This window comes from Amblyraja radiata, chromosome 5 (assembly GCF_010909765.2).
Source record: "Amblyraja radiata isolate CabotCenter1 chromosome 5, sAmbRad1.1.pri, whole genome shotgun sequence".
NCBI lineage: Eukaryota > Metazoa > Chordata > Chondrichthyes > Rajiformes > Rajidae > Amblyraja > Amblyraja radiata.
The window spans coordinates 17,129,005-17,150,404 of record NC_045960.1 but is presented as its reverse complement, the minus strand read 5'-3'; the positions used below and the strand labels follow the sequence as shown (position 1 = coordinate 17,150,404).

At 42.6% G+C, this 21,400-nt stretch overlaps 1 protein-coding gene across 2 annotated transcripts in view; it reads left to right on the top strand.

The window, feature by feature from the left end:
- The window catches only part of agpat5 (1-acylglycerol-3-phosphate O-acyltransferase 5), a 114,210-nt gene that overhangs the window by 23,275 nt on the left and 69,535 nt on the right, over positions 1 to 21,400 (top strand). For both annotated transcript variants that reach the window (XM_033020681.1, XM_033020680.1), the window contains exons 3-4: positions 495 to 610; positions 12,090 to 12,179. In XM_033020681.1, the coding sequence (XP_032876572.1) occupies positions 495 to 610; positions 12,090 to 12,179 (206 nt within the window). The remainder of the gene's footprint in view (positions 1 to 494; positions 611 to 12,089; positions 12,180 to 21,400) is intronic.

Here is a 21,400-nt window from a genome sequence, read left to right as displayed (position 1 = left end):
AAGGGCCTTGTTCCATGCTGTAAGGCTGACCCCGCCAACTGATGTATTCTCTTCACATTTATATGACAGGTTTAATGCTGAATATGTTTGCTTTCTTACTTGGTTTAATTAAATTTTGCAAGTAGTAAATCACGAGAGTTTTTTTCGTGCGTATATGAAAAAGCTGGAATTTTTCCAAGCAATGATTCTGCTAAATGGCATGACTAAATGTTGTGTCGGTTCCATCTTAAAATTAAATGCAATATTTATTTCCAAATTCCAGGGTTGTTGAGGTCCTATAAATATAGTTATAGCCATTCATTGGAAATATTGCAGACTGCTTTGTTATGTGTTGAAGAGTAGATTCAAAAGGGACGAGAATCCTTGTGGATATTTTTTTCCTGGGCTACCTTATTTAATTCAAAGGTAAAAATGATTTTGTTTGCGGCTGTGTGTATTAATGAACATAATTGATTAGGAATTTCTGTCAACAATATATTTTTCTTCCCATTCAGTTGACTGGATCATTGCTGACATGCTAGCCATCCGACAAAGAGCACTTGGTCATGTGCGGTATGTCCTAAAGGATGGACTGAAGTGGCTTCCGTTGTATGGATGGTACTTTTCCCAGGTACGGTGCCACCTCTTGAATTCAGTGAATTCCAGTAACAGAATAACCAGTGAAGGGAGGTGGCCACTGGATAACCCCAGTTTTTGTTGTCCCATGGTTCAACTGAGTAAAGGCATTTTAGATTCTCATATTGCATTGGGATTGGGGCTCTTAGTTAATCATTTAGCTTGTATTTGTTAACATGGAGATAGTTATTGTTGAATATGAAGTTAGTTATTGTCCTATAGCATAAGTATATGTCGGTAGTTTAGGTACTACTTTGGCATTGGGCTTTGATTTCCTGGTTGAGCGCTTATCCTGGTGTTATAGCACAAGTACTTTGTGTTTTATCAGTAATTCTGGGATTCAAAGTTAAGTTTAGCTTATCGTCACGTGTACCGAGGTATAGTGAAAAGCCTTTTTGTGACAGAATTACTGCCAACAATAATTTAGCAGTTACGTAGTTGTCTAAAGATCCAGAACCATGTGTTTTAAAAATAGGGAATGACAGATTCAAATCGCAACCCATCGTGAGGAATTTAAATAGAGTTGATTGAACAATCTTAAAGAACAAAAGTAAAAACCAGTATACATGCTTTCTAGTCAGTGAAAAGAATATGCATGATTACAATCAAGCTGTCCATAGCATACAGGCACAGGATAAAATAAATAACATTTAGGGCAAGACAAAGTCCATTAAAGTCCAATTTAAGATAGTTTATGGGTCTCCAATGAGGTAAATGGTCGGTCAGGATTGCTCTCAAGTTGTTGGTAGGATGGTTCATTTGCCTGATAACTGCTGGGAAGAAACTATCTCTGAATCTGGAGGTATGCATTTTCACACTTCTGTACCTCTTGCCTTATAGGAGAGGGAAGAAGAGGGAATGTCCAGGGTGAGACTGGTCCTTGATTATGCTGGTGGCCTTGCCGAGGCATCATGAAGGGTTATGCCATCAGTTTATTTGCCCTTGCTCATTTTGTGACGAGAAATTAATCGTGTATTGTCTTTCCACTGACTGGTTAACACACAACAAAGGCTTTTCACTGTACCTCGGTACACGTGTAAACAAACTAAACTAAATTTAGAATAAAATCTTGTGACATCAGCTTCAGTGTCGACCACATTCTTTGACGCAAAAGTAGAAAATATTATAAAAATGATTAGGTCAGGCAGCTGATAATTATTTTGCTTTTCCTATTTGCACCTTCCATAATTCACAAATGCATTTACCAGCCTCTCTCACTTTTTAATCACTGTATGTTAGTCACATCTGCCTTCTCGCCCATATTTATTCTCTCCACCTCTTTCTCTGCATCTTAAATATTTTGTCCGTCTTCCCAGTTCTGATGAAAAGTTGATCTGAAATGGTAATTGTTTCTTTGCTGTCAGACTGGCTAAAAATCTCTAGTATTTTCTGTTTGTTTTAGATGTGCAGCATTTAAAGTGTTTTGCTTCTGTTATTTAAAATGGCAATATCATTTAAAATGGCAATCAATTGTCACATTATTAAATTGCTGGCAACGTTTTCATAGATTAGAATCACAGAATTACTGCCAACAAATTTAGCAGTTATGTAGTTGACTAAAGATCCAGAACCATGTGTTTTATAAATAAGGAATGACCGATTCAAATCGCAACCTAAAGTGGGGAATTTAAATAGAGTTGATTGAACAATCTTAAAATACAAAAGTAAAAAGCAGTATACATAAACATTATATTATTCCAATTGTCAGTGAGAGAAGAAATATGCCAATGTCTCTTGGATCTAACACATATATGATAAGGCCACGGCAGTATGGTTGACTCTTGCTGTCCTCTGAAACGGCTGGCAAAGCAACTTATTCCAATAATTAAGGTGCATGATAAATGCTGACTGTCAATGATTCACACATCCTGTGGAAAAAATCTCCATAAACTTTTATAATCACAAAACTCTTGTCAGCTCGTTGGCTGTTGGTCACTGTGGCGGCGATTGGCCTATCATCTGTCGTGCAAGCCTGATTTCTGTCTTGTTCTCTATAAGACGTAGGAGCTGAAATAGGCCATTTGGCCCATAAAGTCTGCTCCGCCATTCTATCATGGCTGATTTATTTTCCCTTTGAACTCCATTCTCCCTGTAACCTTTGACACCCTATAATCAAGAACCTATCAATCTCTGCTTTAAAAATACCCAATCACTTGGCTTTCACAGTCATCTGTGGCAATGAATTGCGCAGCTACACCACCCCCTGAATAAATAAATTAATCATCCTCTTCAATCTAAAGTTACGCCCTTTTATTCTAAGGCTGCGCCTTAGAATAGAGAGGCCGTCGGGTCCTAGACTCTCCCACTATTGAAAACATCCTCTACACATCTACCACCTTGGCCTTTCATCTTTCTCAAGTTTTAATTGCACTGGATTGATTTTGCTTTCAAAAGGGTACCTCACAAATTGGTGGGTGGCGGATCAGCGAGACTGTCCAAGAAGCTGAGACAGTGCTGCAACTCGTAGAGGAAAGAGGACACTATACACAAGACTGAGTTAGCAGCGCATCTTTTGGAGCACTTCCACTTAAATTTCACTGAGGGATTACTATCATGGACAGTTTATTTCACAATGCAGGCTGCTGCCGCATTAAGCCAGTGACTGTGTGGTTGTCCAGGTCACTCTTTCGCAGAATTAAGATAAAGTTACAAGGTGTAAGGTGGCCATTGGGAGCCTGTGCTAGTTCTGTGCCTGTGTAAACCAGCCGTGCTCACAAACCACCTCTCCAGCATTCCTGAACTCTTCGTTTTATTTTCCTGTTAACTCGGTTAATCAGATCTATTGCATGCTGTGATTGAAACTACTTCCACTAAATTCCAGATCTGAACCCTTTCCTGCAATTAAAAATATTTTTTTCTGGTGTCACTTTTGCTGCTATTTTTCTTCTGCCAAATTTTTCTCTATCATTGGACCCTTCATGATTTTAAATAAGAGTCTGAGTCGCTTCTAGTGGATTCACTTCTGTACCAGTCTTTCTGCTTATCTAAAGTGCCTCATCCCTGAAAGCAGGGATAAGTCCCTTTCCATGAACACTATAGGGTCTTTGCAGTTTATGCATTCTCGCAGTCTGAAGTCCACGTTTGTATCTTGGAGGTCATCGAGGTGATGTGCAATAGAATAAACACATAAATGGTCTGGTCTTGTGGAGGAAGGAGCTGGTTCATACTGAAGACATACACAAAATGCTGGAGTAACTCAGCGAGTCAGGCAACATCTCTGGAGAAAAGGAATAGGTGATGTTTCGGGTCGGAACCCTTCTTTGGACAGGAACTAAAGGGTCTAATGGTCTGGTCTTGTTTTTTCTAATGGCATTTGGTTTCAACCGTGATCTTATCTATTGAATGGTTTTCTAGTTGTTTATTCTGGCACAAAGGATGAACCTTTTATTGTGAGATCCTGTCAGAAATAACCTTCATGGTGGTAAAGGCAAAATGATTAAGATATTTCTGTAATACCAGAATGTTTTCGAACAAATTATACATGCTTACTGTAAAAATGGGTGCCAATCTCAATATTTGAGTTGCAATAGCTTTTTGGGAAGAGTGCTCTAGAATATTGTGAAGAAGTTCTTATCAATCTTGAGCAGCCAGTTCCCCTTTCCATCTCGGCACATACCCCACCTTTCCCCCACTCCCACTGCCGTGTAACCCTCTGTTCCGTCCATTCACAGCGGTCGCTCACCGGTTCCACCATTGTTCTTGCTGGTCCACCTCGCTCATGGTCCCTCCTCGCTCCCAGCTGCGCGCGCGCTTCCCATCGATGGTGGTGGCTCTGGAACGAGTTTGGAATTCACGGTGGGCGAGCCGGGCCTACCGACGGGTCCTCCGTCATCAGCAGGCGATCCTCAGCCCTCTGACCTCAGTCTGCGGCGAGCTGGTCCTTTGTCGTTGGTGCGCGGCGAGTGGATCCTCTGCAGCAGTGAACCAGGCCTGTTTGCTGGGACACAGGCGATAGGGCAGGGTTGGGGTAGTTGTGGTGGCAGTTCACTCTGTCCATTGTTTGCTCAGGCTTTTCGGTGATCCACCAGAGGGACTCCATGCTTTGCACCAATTCTGAACGTTCCCACTCCATTTTGCAGCAAGTTTCAAGGAGCTTGTAAAGACAGTACTATTGTTTTTGCAGGCAACCTAACAACTCTGAACGAATTGGAGATGAGTAACCATGGAATTGGATTGCTCTTAGATCTATCAGCATCTGTGTAAAAGGTATCAAAGGTCAAAGGTATTTTATTAGTCACATTCACATACACCCAGGTGTAGTGAAGTGAAATGCTTTTTGCCATTTTGCAGCACACAAAAAAAGAATACAGACATAACACCAATGAAAGTCTTAAACACAAAAAACATCCTCTCATGGTGGGAGCCACTGTGGGGGAAGGCACAAAGTCCAGTCCCCAACCCCAGTTCACCCATAGTCGGGCCCATTGAGGCCTCCACAGTTGCCTCTACGGAGGCCCGATGTTCCAGGCCGTTCTCGCCGGGTGATGTTGCTCCGGCGTCTGGAGAGTCCTCCCAGTGGCCTGGGAACCCTGGAACGGCCGCTTCCGCACTGGAGGCCGCGGTTTCCGAAGCCAACAAGGCCGCGCCGGTTGGAGCTCCACAACTGGCGATCTCATCTAGAGATCCCAGGCTCCCGATGTTAAGTTCAGCGCCGCTGGCCGCTCCATAGTCCCGCAGCTCCGCGATGTTTTACCCAGCGGTCTCAGCTCACCGGAGCTCCAGCGCGGCGACCCGGGCAAGGCATCGCCCGCTCCGCGATAGCGCTCCAGCGCTGTGCCGCCGCCGAAGCCAAGGTTCTGGGCGGAGAGGCAGGATGAGGTTTGGTAAGAATGGCCAAGAATGATCAACTGCAAACATAAAGCCAAGATCCAACAAAAGGCCTGGGACCCAGAGAACAGATGGAAAGAACACAGGAGGCCCAGCAACTTGCAAATAATAGTGATATTCTTCAGCATTGGCAGGACTATCTACTGCCTAAAGATGGAAGTTCCTATTCGGTAGATAGTTAACAACTGTGCTTGTGAGACAAATAGCAAAGATCTGTGCAAAATGTCCCCAAAAGGTTTTTAGTTCTGATAACATTCTCATGAATTCACAGTGTATCTCATTCCTCTGCCACTGGTCTTGTTCGATTTGTGTGTGGTGGCGTTTCCGATACTGAACCCAATTCCTTGTCTTGTGCTGGCCTATGTAGGTTTTTTCCAGACTTGACCTTAGCTGCAGTCTGGAATAAATACGCATGAACTTGCAATACCTTTCAAAAATTAATAAGGGAAGTTCGCTCTTTCTTTCTATTTAGTGTTAAATGTAGTTAGACTCCCTGTGGTTGCCCTTTCTCCCATCTATGGGTGTTAGTGCAATGTATGTGGGTAAGGCATTTAGTGAATGGGCCTGACTCTAATCCTTTCTTGTCGCAGCTGCATCTTAATCTAACCAAACTCAGGGCTGCCAACTCTCACGCATTTGACGAAATTTTCACGCTCATTTAAAAAAATATATATATAAATGAATAAATAAAGTCACGCTCCTCCACACTCACCAATGAGAATAGTTTTCTGTCGGCGGGTTTCCCGTAAAGAATGAGCAATTTAATTGCTCACACCTCCCACCCTCACCTACGGCACCCTCACCTACGGCAGCTAGCCGTTCTGACCACACCGCATGGAATTTTAACCCTGGCCAGGAGCTGACCAGGTGAGTGGGGGCGTCGGTGCCGTCTCCGGAGCCGCGGGGATGAACCTCAGGCTAAGGCTCCGCTCCGATGCCCAACCCCAGGGTCAGTGACCCTCACCTCCCCCGGACCCCCGGGTCACTGACCCTCACCTCCCCTGGGTCACTGACCCTCATCTCCCCTCTAGCCATAAAACACAATGACTGGAGATGTGTGTTATCTAACTAAGGGCAGAAATCAGATTCATGTGTTCATCCTTATTGACGTGACACCATAATAAATATATTACAGAAAAAATAATTTAATGGGGTGGCACGGTGGCACAGCGGTAGAGTTGCTGCCTTGCAGCACCACAGACCCAGATTTGATCCTGACTAAGGGTGCTGTGAGTACAGTATTTGTACATTCTCCTTATGACCATATAGTTTTCGCTGGATATTCCAGTTTCTCCCACATCCGAAAGAAGTTTGTAGATTAATTGGCTTCTGTAAATTGTCCCTGGCGTGTAGGATACAACTGGTATATGGTAGATTGCTGGTCGGTGTGGACTTTGTGGGCCGAAGGGCCTGTATCCATATATATGTTTTACATATATTAATTTCATTGAACCATATACGGTTGAATATGTGGCATTATTTTTGTCTTGTTTCTATAGTCAAAGGGTAAGGTTGATTGATTTATTTGTGCAGAACAGTGATGGAAGTCTGACTCCTCTTGCCTTGTTTCTATATTTTTGTTTCTCTCTATATATGCGTAAGAGCATGAATTATAATCTGATTTCCGTACATGAATATACTAAGGTATATGTGCTGCACCTGTTGATCAGAGCCTGGCTCTACTGTGGAATGTAATTCGGAATGAAATTTGGCCTAACCTTATTCATACCTAATCCAATTTGAAGCATAAATGTTGCATTCAAGTGTAAGTTAAAAGACTCGCTACAGTATGCACCAGATTGCACATTTTCCAGCTGAAAAATGCCAAAGCTCCCACATCCTCCCCCCCCTCGGTCACTACACTCCCTCACAATTTCTCACTCTCAACTCTCACCCAATGTTGGCATCCCTGCGAACTGCTCCCTCTAACTAAACATTCTATGCAATTAAATGAAAGAGAAAGACGAACATTCAGGATCTGCCAGTTACCCATTACTGAAATCTGTACATTAATCTGTAAAAGTAACACTGCAAACCATTTAACAATAAACTAGACCAAGTGCAGACCCGTTGGGTCTGTTCCCCCAATGTGCGGTTGTGGGGGGGGGGAGGCGGCATGCAGCGTCACACACACTAACTATCCCCCCCTCCTGCACTCACGCTAATTACCCCCCCTTGATATTATATTAATATTATTAATTTGCTCCTTTTACCCCATAACCACCCTATCTACTGACGCATAGCCCCCAACTTGCAGTCACATCTAGAGGGGGGGGTAGAGAGTGAGGGCAGAGAGAGAAGGGGCAGAGACACAGAGAGAGGGGCAAGAGGGAGAGGGGGTGGCGAGGAGGAGAAGAGGGAGGGTGGGTGAGAGGTGAAAGGTGGGGGTGGAGGGGAGAAGAGAGAGAGGGGGGGAGGTGGGGAGCGTGGAGGGAAGGGGGTAGGGGTGTGTGGAGGGGAGGGGGGTTAGGGGAGGGACGGTGGGGAGGGGAGGAGTGGGAGAAAAAGAGGGGAGGAGAGGGGGGAGTTGAGGAGAGGGGGGGGAAGAGAGGGGGAGGGAAGAAGAGAGGGGGGGGAAGAAGAGAGGGGGGGGAAGAGAGAGTGCCTTTTTATTTCAACCCAAACCCCCCAAACAACCATTTGCAGGCAGTGCTTTTTTACTTTAACCATATTTTCATTTTCAAACCACATTAAGGGTACTTACTCACAGTTGTGTGGACATGTGTTCAGTGTTATTCACAGCTCAGAGAAACGTGACCCTCTGCCTTCCTCCAGCTTGCAGACTAATTGAGGCACACCACTTCCTGGTTTTATAGTCCATCCCCCCTGCCGCCAGCGGGGGCAGCAGAGAGAATGGAGAATTTTGTAAAATCATTAATATCTCTGTCATTTTTCATTGATTGGAAAAATCCTCTGCACACATGCGGCGGAGGGGGGCTCTGAGCGAGGTGGCCAAAAATGACAGCCGTAGGTGGCGCCGTTCTCTCGGAAATCGCAGCACAGATCGCCAAAACCGGTCAAGAACAGACTTTTAGTAATATAGATAAAAGCTAGTTTATTTTTCTGAAAGCTGGTTTAAATAATAATAATAATAATAAATTTTATTTAATGGGCGCCTTTCATACATCTCAAGGACACCTTACATAGTAATCGTAATAAAAACATATAATCGGAATTAAACAAGTAATTAAAGACATCACAGTGACACAAATTAAAAACAGAATTCAATCCAAAAACAGAAAATCAAAAACACAGTGTGAAGAGAGAGCAGCGGCAGCCAAAGCGCGCCAACGTCCACTCTCTCTTCACGGCAGCCATCTTGGACACAGACCTACAGGTCAGAGAGCAAACATTTCCCATTGTGTAGGAAGGAGCTAAAGATGCTGGTTTACACCGAAGATAGATACAAAATCACACATATGCCTCAATTCCTAACAGGAGTAAATAGAGTAATTGGAGGTCAGGGCAATGATGGTGATTGGGGAGGGGAAAATGGCTTGCAGTCTGTCATGTCTAACAGTTGTTGATCAGAAATCTTTAAGATTGCTGTTATTACCATTGAGCTAGTGCTCACTGCTCAACGTTCAACGTTCAACATTGTGTAAGTTCCAGCTGATGTGGGTGTGAAAGGTCAAGTTTTTAACCTTGTCTTCAGCTGCAGCTACACCACACTATTCTTCATAATCACCATAATGTGGCACACCGCTTCAGAATAAACCAAGCACCTGGAGTATTGTGTACAGTTTTGGTCTCCTAATCTGAGGAAAGACATTCTTGCCATAGAGGGAGTACAGAGTACAGAGAAGGTTCACCAGACTGATTCCTATGATGCAGGACTTTCATATGAAGAAAGACTGGATAGACTCGGCTTGCACTCGCTGGAATTTAGAAGATTGAGGGGGGATCCTATAGAAACCTACAACATTCTTAAAAGGTTGGACAGGCTAGATGCAAGAATATTGTTCCCAATGTTGGGGAAGTCCAGAACGGGGTCACAGTTTAAGGATAAAGGGGAAATCTTTTAGGACCGAGATGAGGAAAATATTTTTCACACAGAGAGTGGTGAATCTGTGGAATTCTCTGCCACAGAAGGTAGTTGAGGCCAGTTCATTGGCTATATTTAAGAGGGAGTTAGATGTGGCCCTTGTGGCTAAAGGGATCAGGGGGTATGGAAAGAAGGCAGGTACAGGATACTGAGTTGGATGATCAGCCATGATCATATTGAATGGCGGTGCGGGCTCGAAGGACCGAATGGCCTACTCCTGCACCTGTTTTCTATGTTTCTATGTTTACATGGCTGACCAGGTATATGGAAAGATGGCACTGATTTAGTTTAGTTTGTTGTCGCATGTACAGAGGCACAGTGAAACACTTTTTATTGCAAGCTATCCAGTCAGCGGAAACACTCTATGTGATTATAATCGAGCCATCCACAGTGTACAGATAGACGATAAAGGGAATAATGTTTAGTGCTAGTTAAAGTCCAGTAAAGTCTGATTAAGAGTCAAAGAGTCTCCAATGGCAGCTCGGGACTGTTCACTAGTTGGTGATAGAATGGTTCAGTTGCCTGTTAACAGCTGGGAAGAAACAGTCCCTGAATCTGGAGGTGTGAGTTTTCACACTTCTGTACCTCTTGCCTGATGGGACAGGGGGAAAGAGGGAGTGACCAGGGTGAGACTCATCCTTGATTACGGTGGTGGCCTTGATTTTTAATTTCTGGTCACCAGATATTTAATTTGGCGGACAGTTTGACAATTCCACCTTGTGAGGTTGAGAAATTTGGTGACTATGCAAATAAACACCCAGAAGAATGTTGAGCCACCTCTTCATGTGGAAGTGACAAAGTCAGAGATCAGACTTTTCTGTGGCCTTCCTAGGGAAGAAAGCAAAAGCTTGGTGCTCTGACTCGTTGAACTCTGCTGACCAAATCCAAATACCCTTGCTATGTTCAAACTTATGATTTTTATGAAACTATAAAGGTTTACCCTGAGCTGGGACATAATTACACGCATGCAAGCATCGCGCGCATGCATAACCTCATCTGCAACTGTACACTATTTTTACTGCCGGTTCTTGCACGTTTAAAATTAGCCTAAGAATTTCAAAGTAGAAAATTAATACTGTGCGAGTGTGAACAGAACCAATGCAGTTTATACATGGACAATTTTCTGTTTTTAACATTAATACCTTCTGTCAAACACTTGTATAGTTGGTACACAAAAAAGCTGGAGAAACTCAGCGGGTGCAGCAGCATCTATGGAGCGAAGGAAATAGGCAACGTTTCGGGCCAAAACCCTTCTTCAGACTGATCGGGGGTGGGGGGGGCTGGGACAAGAAAGGAAAAAGGAGGAGGATCCCGAAGGCTGGGGGATGGGAGGAGACAGCAGGGGGACTGAGGAAGGGGAGGACACAGCAAGGACTAACAAAATTGGGAGAATTCGATGTTCATGCCCCCAGGATGCAGCATCCCCAAGCGGAATATTAGCTTCAGGTTCCTGGGGTCAACATCTCCGATGACCTCTCTTGGACCCACAATACCTCAACTCTGATCAAGAAGGCTCACCAGCGTCTCTTCTTCCTGAGGAGACTGAAGAAGGTCCATCTGTCTCCTCAGATCCTGGTGAACTTCTACCGCTACACCATCGAGAGCATCCTTACCAACTGTATCACAGTATGGTATGGCAACTGCTCTATATCTGACCGGAAAGCACTGCAGGGTGGTGAAAATTGCCCAACGCATCACCGGTTCCTCGCTCCCCTCCATTGAGTCTGTCCAAAGCAAGTGTTGTCTGCGGAGGGCGCTCAGCATCGCCAAGGACTGCTCTCACCCCAACCATGGACTGTTTACCCTCCTACCATCCGGGAGGCACTACAGGTCTCTCCGTTGCCGGACCAGCAGGTCCAGGAACAGCTTCTTCCCTGCGGCTGTCACTACTCAACAATGTACCTCGGTGACTGTCAATCACCTCCCACCCCCCCCCGGACACTCCTCCCTCAGGAAAAACACTGTGTCTGTATACATGTAAAAAGATTTATTTATTGAAATCATATTCTATGTCGCTCTTCCAGGGAGATGCTAACTGCATTTCGTTGTCTCTGTACTGTACACTGACAATGACAATTAAAGTTGAATATGAATATGAGGTGCTGTTCCTCCAATTTCCGGTGTTGCTCGCTGTGGCCATGGAGGAGACCCAGGACAGAGAGGTCGGAGACGGAGGGGGACTCGAAGTGCTGAGCCACCGGGTGGTCAGCTTGGTTATTGCGGACCGAGCGGAGGTGTTCGGCGAAAAGATCGCCCAACCTCCGCTTGGTCTCACCGATATAGATCTGCTGACATCTAGAGCAGCGGATGCAATAGATGAGGTTGGAGGAGATGCAGGTAAACCTCTGTCGCACCTGGAACGACTGCTTGGGTCCTTGAACGGAGTCGAGGGGGGAGGTAAAGGGACAAGTGTTGCATCTCTTGCGGTTGCAAGGGAAAGTGCCCGGGGAGGGGGTGGTACAAGAGGGAAGGGAAGAATTGACAAGGGAGTTATGGAGGGAGCGGTCTTTGCGGAAGGCAACTGACTTGTATAGTTGGTTATGTTGGATTTTTAATGATTCTATTTTGAAACCTAATGAACCTTATCTATGTTATGTTTCAGCATGGAGGAATATATGTTAAGCGAAGTGCCAAATTTAGTGAAAAGGCAATGACTAATAAACTACAGCAACAGATAAAATCAGGAGCCCCAGTAAGTATTTCATTCTTGTTTAGATCTCGATGAATAAATATTGCCTAAAGCACATTTTATTTTTCATTTTTGCAGTATTGTTTCTTTCTTTCTATCTAATACACAAGTGGATGATGACTTGTTTGTAACATTAATTAATTTTGGAACAATTAAATTTTCTCGCCCAGTTGCTAACTGTTTTGTTGCACAAAATAAATGTATTTAGTACCCTTCTTAATGTTGCTGCACCACCAGCTGTAGCTTTATATCTCCGGCTTGAAGATGTACCCAAAAATCAGAAGGCTTGGAAATATAAATTATTGCGAAGATCAGTTGATTTTTTTCACAGTTGATTCCAAAGTACAGGTGCACCACCGATTTTCCAGCAGCTGATTTCCCGGCCCCCGTCTTTATTCCGGACAAAATCCCCTCCGCCACCCAAAATCCCCTCCCCCCCCCCCCCCCCGAAAATGTGGCTCCTATGCTGGGTGGGGCAGCCGATCTCTATCTCATCCGGGGCAGATCGGCAGGTTGAATTTGCCACCTGCGGCAGGGGTTCTGGAACTCTGGCCTGACCGGAGCCGACAGATCCATTCCCATAACTGAGTTCTGTGGACAATCGGCCAAGTCAATTTGCCGCCTGCAGCCGGAGCTGGAACTAAACCCCGACCAGAGCCGACAGATCGGTTCTCATCTTCTGTGGCCACTCTGCTCCCCAGACGGTGACATCTGGTCCGGCAAAACAGATAAAATGGCAAGGCTCTGGAACCAAGAGTGCCGGGAAATTCTGGTAAAGCTCCTGGTTTAGATGGGTTTACATTGGAATTCTCAAGTTTACTTGTCTCCCTGGCTATGCAAGGTATTTAATGAAGCTTTTTAATGAATAGATTACCACAATCCTTTTATGAAGCATCTATTTCTTTAATTCTTAAAAAAGACAAAGATCCTATTGAAGTGACATCATATAGACCTACAGTGGCTTGCAAATGTTTTCATACCCCTTGAACTTTTCCACATTTTGTCACGTTACAACCACAAACGTAAATGTATTTTATTGGGATTTTATGTGATAGACCAACACAAAGTGGCGCATAATTGTGAAGTGGAAGGAAAATGATACATGGTTTTCACATTTTTTTACAAATAAAAAACTGAAAAGTGTGGCGTGCAAAAGTATTCAGCCCCCTTTACTCTGATACCCCTAAATAAAATCCAGTGCAACCAATTGCCTTCAGAAGTCACCTAATTAGTAAATAGAGTCCACTTGTGTGTAATCTAATCTCAGTGTAAATACAGCTGTTCTGTGAAGGCCTCAGAGGTTTGTTAGAGAACATTAGTGAACAAACAGCATCATGAAGCCCAAGGAACACACCAGACAGGTCAGGGATAAAGTTGTGGAGAAGTTTAAAGCAGGGTTAGGTTATAAAAAAATATCCCAAGCTTTGAACATCTCACGGAGCACTGTTCAATCCATCATCCGAAAATGGAAAGAGTATGGCACAACTGCAAACCTACCAAGACATGGCCGTCCACCTAAACTGACAGGCCGGGCAAGGAGAGCATTGATCAGAGAAGCAGCCAAGAGGCCCATGGTAACTCTGGAGGAGCTGCAGAAATCCACAGCTCAGGTGGAAGAATCTGTCCACAGGACAACTATTAGTCGTGCACTCCACAAATCGGGACTTTATGGAAGAGTGGCAAGAAGAAAGCCATTGTTGAAAAAAAGCCATAAGAAGTCCCGTTTGCAGTTTGCCACAAGCCATGTGGGGGACACAGCAAACATGTGGAGGAAGGTGCTCTGGTCAGATGAGACCAAAATTGAAGTTTTTGGCCTAAATGCAAAACGCTATGTGTGGCGGAAAACTAACACTGCACATCACCCTGAACACACCATTCCCACTGTGAAACATGGTGGTGGCAGCATCATGCTGTGGGGATGCTTTTCTTCAGCAGGGACAGGGAAGCTGGTCAGAGTTGATGGGAAGATGGATGGAGCCAAATACAGGCCAATCTTGGAAGAAAACCTGTTAGAGTCTGCAAAAGACTTGAGACTGGGGCGGAGGTTCATCTTCCAGCAGGACAACGACCCTAAACATACAGCCAGAGCTACAATGGAATGGTTTAGATCAAAGCATATTCATGTGTTAGAATGGCCCAGTCAAAGTCCAGACATAAATCCAATTGAGAATCTCTGGCAAGACTTGAAAATTGCTGTTCACAGACGCTCTCCATCCAATCTGACTGAGCTTGAGCTATTTTGCAAAGAAGAATGGGCAAAATTTCAGTCTCTAGATGTACAAAGCTGGTAGAGACATACCCCAAAAGACTTGCAACTGTAATTGCAGCGAAAGGTGGTTCTACAAAGTATTGACTCAGGGGGGCTGAATACTTTTGCACGCCACACTTTTCAGTTTTTTATTTGTAAAAAAATTTGAAAACTATGTATAATTTTCCTTCCACTTCACAATTATGCGCCACTTTGTGTTGGTCTATCACATAAAATCCCAATAAAATACATTTACGTTTGTGGTTGTAACGTGACAAAATGTGGAAAAGTTCAAGGGGTATGAAAACTTGTGCAAGCCACTGTATATCACTGTTAAATGCAGATTCCAAAATTCTTTCCAAAATATTAGCTATGAGATTGGAAAATATTTTACTTCAGAATGTGTCATTTCACTTGATGCTGAGAAGGCGTTTGATAGAGTAGTATGGGAATACTTATTCAACACTTGAAAATTTTAAGATTGGTCCAATATTTATTTATTGGATCAAGCAGATATATCATATACTGTATTTCTTCTGTATTTACCAATAATCAGGGATCCCCTTTTTTCAGGCTCTTTCGAGGTACTAGACAGGGCTGTCCTTTACTGTTTGATATCGCTTTGGAACCTTTGGCCACCGCTATTGGGGAATCCCCTAATATTTCTGGTATTGTCCCATGGGAATAAGACACATAAGCTATCTCTTTATGCAGATGATCTGTTATTATTCATCTCTAACCCTGATAAATCTATTCCGGCAATAGTAGCACTACTTAATCAATTTAGTAGTATTTCTGGTTATAAACTAAATCTTAGTAAGAGTGAGCTTTTTCCATTAAACAATCCAGTTTCGAATTATGGACAGTTTCCATTTAGATTGACTACTGAATGTTTTACTTAATTAGGCATTAAGATTACCAAGAAACACAAGGATCTATTTAAAGCCAATTTTACGCCTTTAATTGATGACAGTTCACTAAATGGTCACCAATGTTCTCTCTAATAGGCCGAATCAATGCTATTAAAATGTTTATCCTACCTAAATTTTTATATTTATTTCAGACGATACCAATTTTTATTCCTAAATCTTTCTTTGATATTATTGACTCCAAAATGATTATTTTTTTTAAATGGTGGTTTGGCACTGCCGAACCTTAGATTCTACTATTGGGAAAAAGTTAATGCTCGTTATCTAACGTTTTGGACAAAAGATTTAGAAGATACCCAATGTCCAGGATGGATAAATCTTGAACGTGATTCTATGCAAGGACTATCATTGGCTTCTATTCTAGGGGCCTCGTTACCTTTTACAATTACGAGATTGAATAAATATACGACTAGCCCAATAATAAGACATACACTTCGAATATGGTTTCAATTTCGTAAGTTTTTTGGATTGAATGATTTTATCTTATCGAGTCCTATCATATCTAATTTTTTCTTCCAACCTTCTAGTACTGATCAAGCCTTTCTGTTATGGAAGAGGAAGGGATTAGTAGCTTTTCGTGATTTGTTTTCGGATGGTTGTTTTATGTCTTTTGAACAACTCTCCAATAAATATAATTTACCTAACTCACATTTTTTTAGATATTTACAAATAGACATTTTTTGAGGGCTACTCTACCCTTTTTTCCGTTACCACATCAAACCGATATCCTGGAAGAATATTTACATTTGAACCCTTATCAGAAGGGCTTAATAACGACTATGAGCTGATTTTGAAATTTAAAAAGATACATTTGATAAAATTAAGAATGACTGGGAAAGAGAACTTCAAATTTCTTTATCTATGGAGAAATGGGAGGGGATTCTTCAATTAGTTAATACTTCCTCAATGTGTGCAAGACACACTTTGATACAATTCAAGGTGGTTCACAGAGCTCATATGTCAAAAGATAAGTTAGCTCATTTTTATGGGCATCTAAATCCTACCTGTGACAGATGTAATTCTGAAGTGGCCTCATTGACTCGCATGTTTTGGTCCTGCCCACTTTTGGAAAAATATTGGAAATAAATTTTTGATACTATTTCTGTAGTTTTAGGTATTGATTTACAGCCTCATCCCATTACTGCAATATTTTGGCTACCAATGTTAGATTTTATCCATCTGTCCCGTTCCGCCCATCGGCTGATTGCTTTACCACATTAATTGCCAGAAGATCTATTTTATTTTAATGGAAATATTCTAATCCTCTGACCCCACTCCATTGGTACTCAGAAATGATATCATGTTTAAAATTAGGAGTGACATTGTTGAACCCTTGGTTAAATTTGATAGTACTTGGGGAAGATTTATTCAACATTTTCATATGACATAAATTGTCCCCTCTCCAACTGTTATAATAATTATTTTACCTTTATACGGTGGAACGGACTTGACGACAAACAGGGACTTAAATTATTGAAACTCTGCAGCCCAGATTCTGTTTTGCTTTTTTTTCCTTTAGTTTAGGGGGGTGGTTTGTTTTTTCGTTTTTTCTCATTTTATTTCCTCTTTTTCTTTTTATCTTTGTTTTTATACATTTAAGTTCTCTTTTAAACACTTAACTATATTTACATAGAGACCGGGAGGTCTATATTCAATGCGTATTTTGACACTGGACTCATATTTGGATTATACCTGCCATTAATGTAACCCTGATCCCTACGTATCAATATCATTGTTATGTTTATCATTATTTTTTTGTTGTCTTGTTATTGCTTTTGAAAAAAATCTAATAAATAGATTTTAAAAGAAAGGAAAATCAGTGGTGGACCTGTAGATAAGTAAATTAATATATTTCTAGATTAATTTACGATTAAGTAACTCTAAAGGATAGCATCTTCCTTTCAGTGTGGATTCTGGGCTATTCTCCAATATTCTGGTGAACATACCATGTTTAAAGTGAAATTGTTAATTTTAATCCAAAATAAACATTGCAGCATTTAAGACAATGTCAATTAATTATGGAATAATTTTGTAAGTAAGTTTGGGGCAGTGAGGGAAAAGTTAAAAGGTGGATGCTTCCAAGTTTTACAGTAACTCATAATTTAATGGAGCTGTATATTCTTGTGTATGGCTGTTAACTTTCCTCCACCATGAGGAATAAAGATCCAATGAAGGTTTATTCCTACAAAATATATTTTAAGTTGTTGGAAGTACAAATGACAATAGGCCATCAGGGATATTGGTGAACAGCAGTATCATCAGGTTGTCTGTTGATAACCTTTTTTTATCTGTTGTTCACGAAAATCATTTAGAGTAAAAGTTAAAATTTGCCTTTTGTTTTTGGAAATTTCACTGATGGACTACATTGTTTGGGTTCAGTTGCTTGGGGCATTAAGAATGATTGACTGTATTTCTATTTGTCAGGTATCACTATTTAATTTTCCATGGCAAATCTATGGAGCAATCATCTTAAACTGTAAGGTACTTGGGCTTGATGTGGCATTTTGATTATAAGATATTTCCTTTCCTCTTTGCACTGGCTTTCTTCACTCCTGGTCCTGATCCAGGTTTTGACCCGAAATATAAACAATTCCTCTCCCTCTTCATCTCCCATCTTCCCCCCCCCCCCCGCTCTCCCCCTTCCTCCAGCAGATTGCTTTGATGTTGCAAATCTTGATTCAGTTTATCCATGTCTTGACGCATTACTTCTTGAACAGAATTGACATAAGATAGAAACTTGAGCTGGAAATAGCATCGAGCCCTCAACAACGCACTTGGGATTTGAGTGAAAAGAGCAAGCAACTGTGTGATTCCTTGACCAAGCATACAAAAGTATTGATCTATGCGCAAGCATGTTGGTGGCACATCACATTTGTGGAGTGAATTGCATGTTGCATCGGGTACAGAAAATGAGGCAAGACATGGATGAATTTTGGAAGAGAAATCGAAGAGGGGGAAATGGTAAGGGAGGGGAGTTTGAAAGATAGAAATCCAAATACCGATTATATTAAAAATAATAATAATTTTTTTTATAAACTTGAGGCGTGAGACTCCACGTTAATATTTAGAGGTACAGCGCGAAAACAGACCCTTCGGCCCACCGCACCGACCAGCGATCCCGGCACATTAAAGGGGCTGTCCCACTTGGGCGACCTAATTGGCGAGTTTAGAAGAGTTTGAAAAAAATGACATGTTGAAGACCTCCTTCGACTATGTTGAAGACCTCCTTCGACTAGCTACGACTAACTTCGGGAAAATTGGACACCGAATAGTGGAGAGTGAAGACGACCTCCTTCAACCTCCCTTCGACTATGATAAAGACTACCTACTATGACTAAACCTACGAATAAAAGTATTGATTTTTTCCATGGCTACCTTTTTTTACTCACGGGCATTGAAAAAAACGCCACGACCTAGCTGAGGCCTCGAGTACACGGAGACCACTCTCGAGCGTGAAGAAGAGTTACAAAGACCTCCTACGACCTTGTGTCGACCATGCTGCGAGTATGAGTCGAGGGTAAATTCGCCAGAACTCGCGGATTAGGTCGCCCAAGTGGGACAGGCCCTTAACACTATGCTATACACACTAGGGACAATTTTACATATATACCAAGCCAATTATTGTATTGTATTCAAATTTATTGTCATTGTCTCAATTAGAGACAACGAAATGAATTTTCCTTACAGGCAGTATCATAAAAATAAATAAATAATAAATAATAAAACATATTAAAAATAAAATTGAATTAAAAAAAGAAAAGCACAAACACAGAAAGTCCACGACACAACATAACACAGTGGCACCAAGGTGAGGAAGGCACCATAGTCCAGCCAGCCTCCCCTCCGATCTTCCCAGATGTTCACCCGTGGTCGGGGCCTTCCGAGCACCCGCAGTCGCCACCCCGGGCGGCCCGATGCTCAGACCCTCTCGCCGGGCTGATGGAACGCCGACGCCGGACCCTGACGGTGAAAATCCTCCTCAGCGGCCCGGACCTCCCGACCAGCCGCCTCCCACCGGAATCCGCAGTTCCCGAGTCCGCAGGCCGAGCCGGCCAGAGTCGCAGGACCCCACGATGTTTGTCAGCGCCGCCCGCGTTGGGAGCTCCGCGAACCACAGCTCCAGGATGTCGGTGCCGCGGGCTCCAGACGGCGATCCCCGGTAAGGCATCGCCAGCCCCGCGATGTATCAGCGCTGTCCCGCCGCTGCTGGAGCTCTGGTCGATCCCGGCAGGAAAGGCCGCGCCAATCCAGTAGGTAGGCCGCTGGGGGGGTGAGGATGCGACTCGAATAATAGTCGCGTCCTCTCCAGGAAGCGACCGAAGGATGGTATCCCCCTTACCGTGCCCTCTTCCCCCACATAAAGACATTAAAAAAAACATAAAAAACACACTTTAACAGGGGGATGTTGGATAAATTTGGATTTGTTTATCTGGTATGTCGGAGGTTGAGGGGAGACTTGATAGAAGTATATAAAATAATGAGAGGCATAGATATAGTAGACAGTCAGAGATAGACACAAAATGTTGGAGTAACTCAGTGGGTCAGGTAGTATCTCAGGAGAAAATGGATAATGACGTTTCTGGTTGAGAACTTGATCCCTCTGGTTAAGGTCCCAACCTGAAACAGCACCTATCCATTTTCTCCTAAGATGCTGCCTGACCTGCTGAGTTACTGCAGCATTTTGTGTCTATCTTTAGTATAAACCTGCATCTGCAGTTCATACAATCAGCCTTTTCCCCCCCAGGGTAGAAATGTCCAACACTAGAGGGCAAAGCTAGAAGGTGAGTTGGGGAAAGTTTGATAGAGATGCACGGGACGTTTTTTTTTTAATACAGAGTGGTGGGGTCTGGAACACATTGGTGGAGGCAGACACGATAGTAACTTTTAAGAGGCTTTTAAATAAGCGCAAGGAATAAAAGGATATGCATCACCTGCTGGCAAATGAGATTAGTTTAACTTGGCATCGTGTGTTCTATGCTATTGTTAATATTGTGTACATTTGGAAGTAATTGTTAAGCTGTAATCTCAGTAAGATTCAAGTTGTGCACCACAGAGGGAAACGGTTAGTCATGGTGTACTGACCAATGCCAATGAACATATTGTACATGGAACAGTGGAAGATTAAAAAGTTGTTACATATTTACAAATGTTATGGCATATTAATCAGAGGGGTAGTGTATCCTGTCTGAATCCATCACTAATGATAAGAGCTCATTCCTCAATTCAACTAATTGCCCCACTATTGCTAAAAGTTGTACGTGTATTAAAATGCTGCATGCTATCATATAAGATAAATTTAACAGAACTGTTAATTATAAAATGAATAAAACAGAAACTATTGATGGTCTGTTTTGCAGCTTTATGGTTCTTGCCAGATATATTTTTCTCATGGTTCTCGAGATGGAGCAATTGCAACATTTCAATTGATGTATTGTCTTTGCCAAAATATGTTTTCTGCATAATGTTCAAAAAGCACTTTTGATCTTTCCCAGCTGTTACTAAATTATATTAGGCTCCCAATTTTGTCATTTTGAGCAAGACCTTGAACAATAAACTTCCGATGTCCTTTGATATTTTCTGTTACATACCATGAATTATTTGCATACAAGTCTGGATCTGAAATGCACAATTAGTATATTATGGTGTAGGACTTTGTAGTAATCTGGGAGGTGCTTGGCTTGCTGGAGGCAGAATGTGCTGAGACTTTCATTGGAGTTTGAGATGCAGCAGCAATTGTGGTGGTGCTGGTGGTTGTGGGGGATTTCCATTCGATATCTCCTCTTTAAATTGCCAGTGATTCACTTAAGCTGTGAGGATTTAGTGCAGATAGTCTGACTACAGAAAGGCACCCCTTGCACATGAGGTAATTTCTCTCTCGTTCTCACGGAAACGTTGGTTTAGTTTAGAGATACAGCGCAGAAACAGGCACTTCGGCACACAGAGTCCACGCTGACCAGCAATCCTCACACACGTAACACTATCCTACACACGCTAGGGACAATTTAGAACTTTAACGGAGTGTGGGAAGAAACCACAGCATCTGAAGA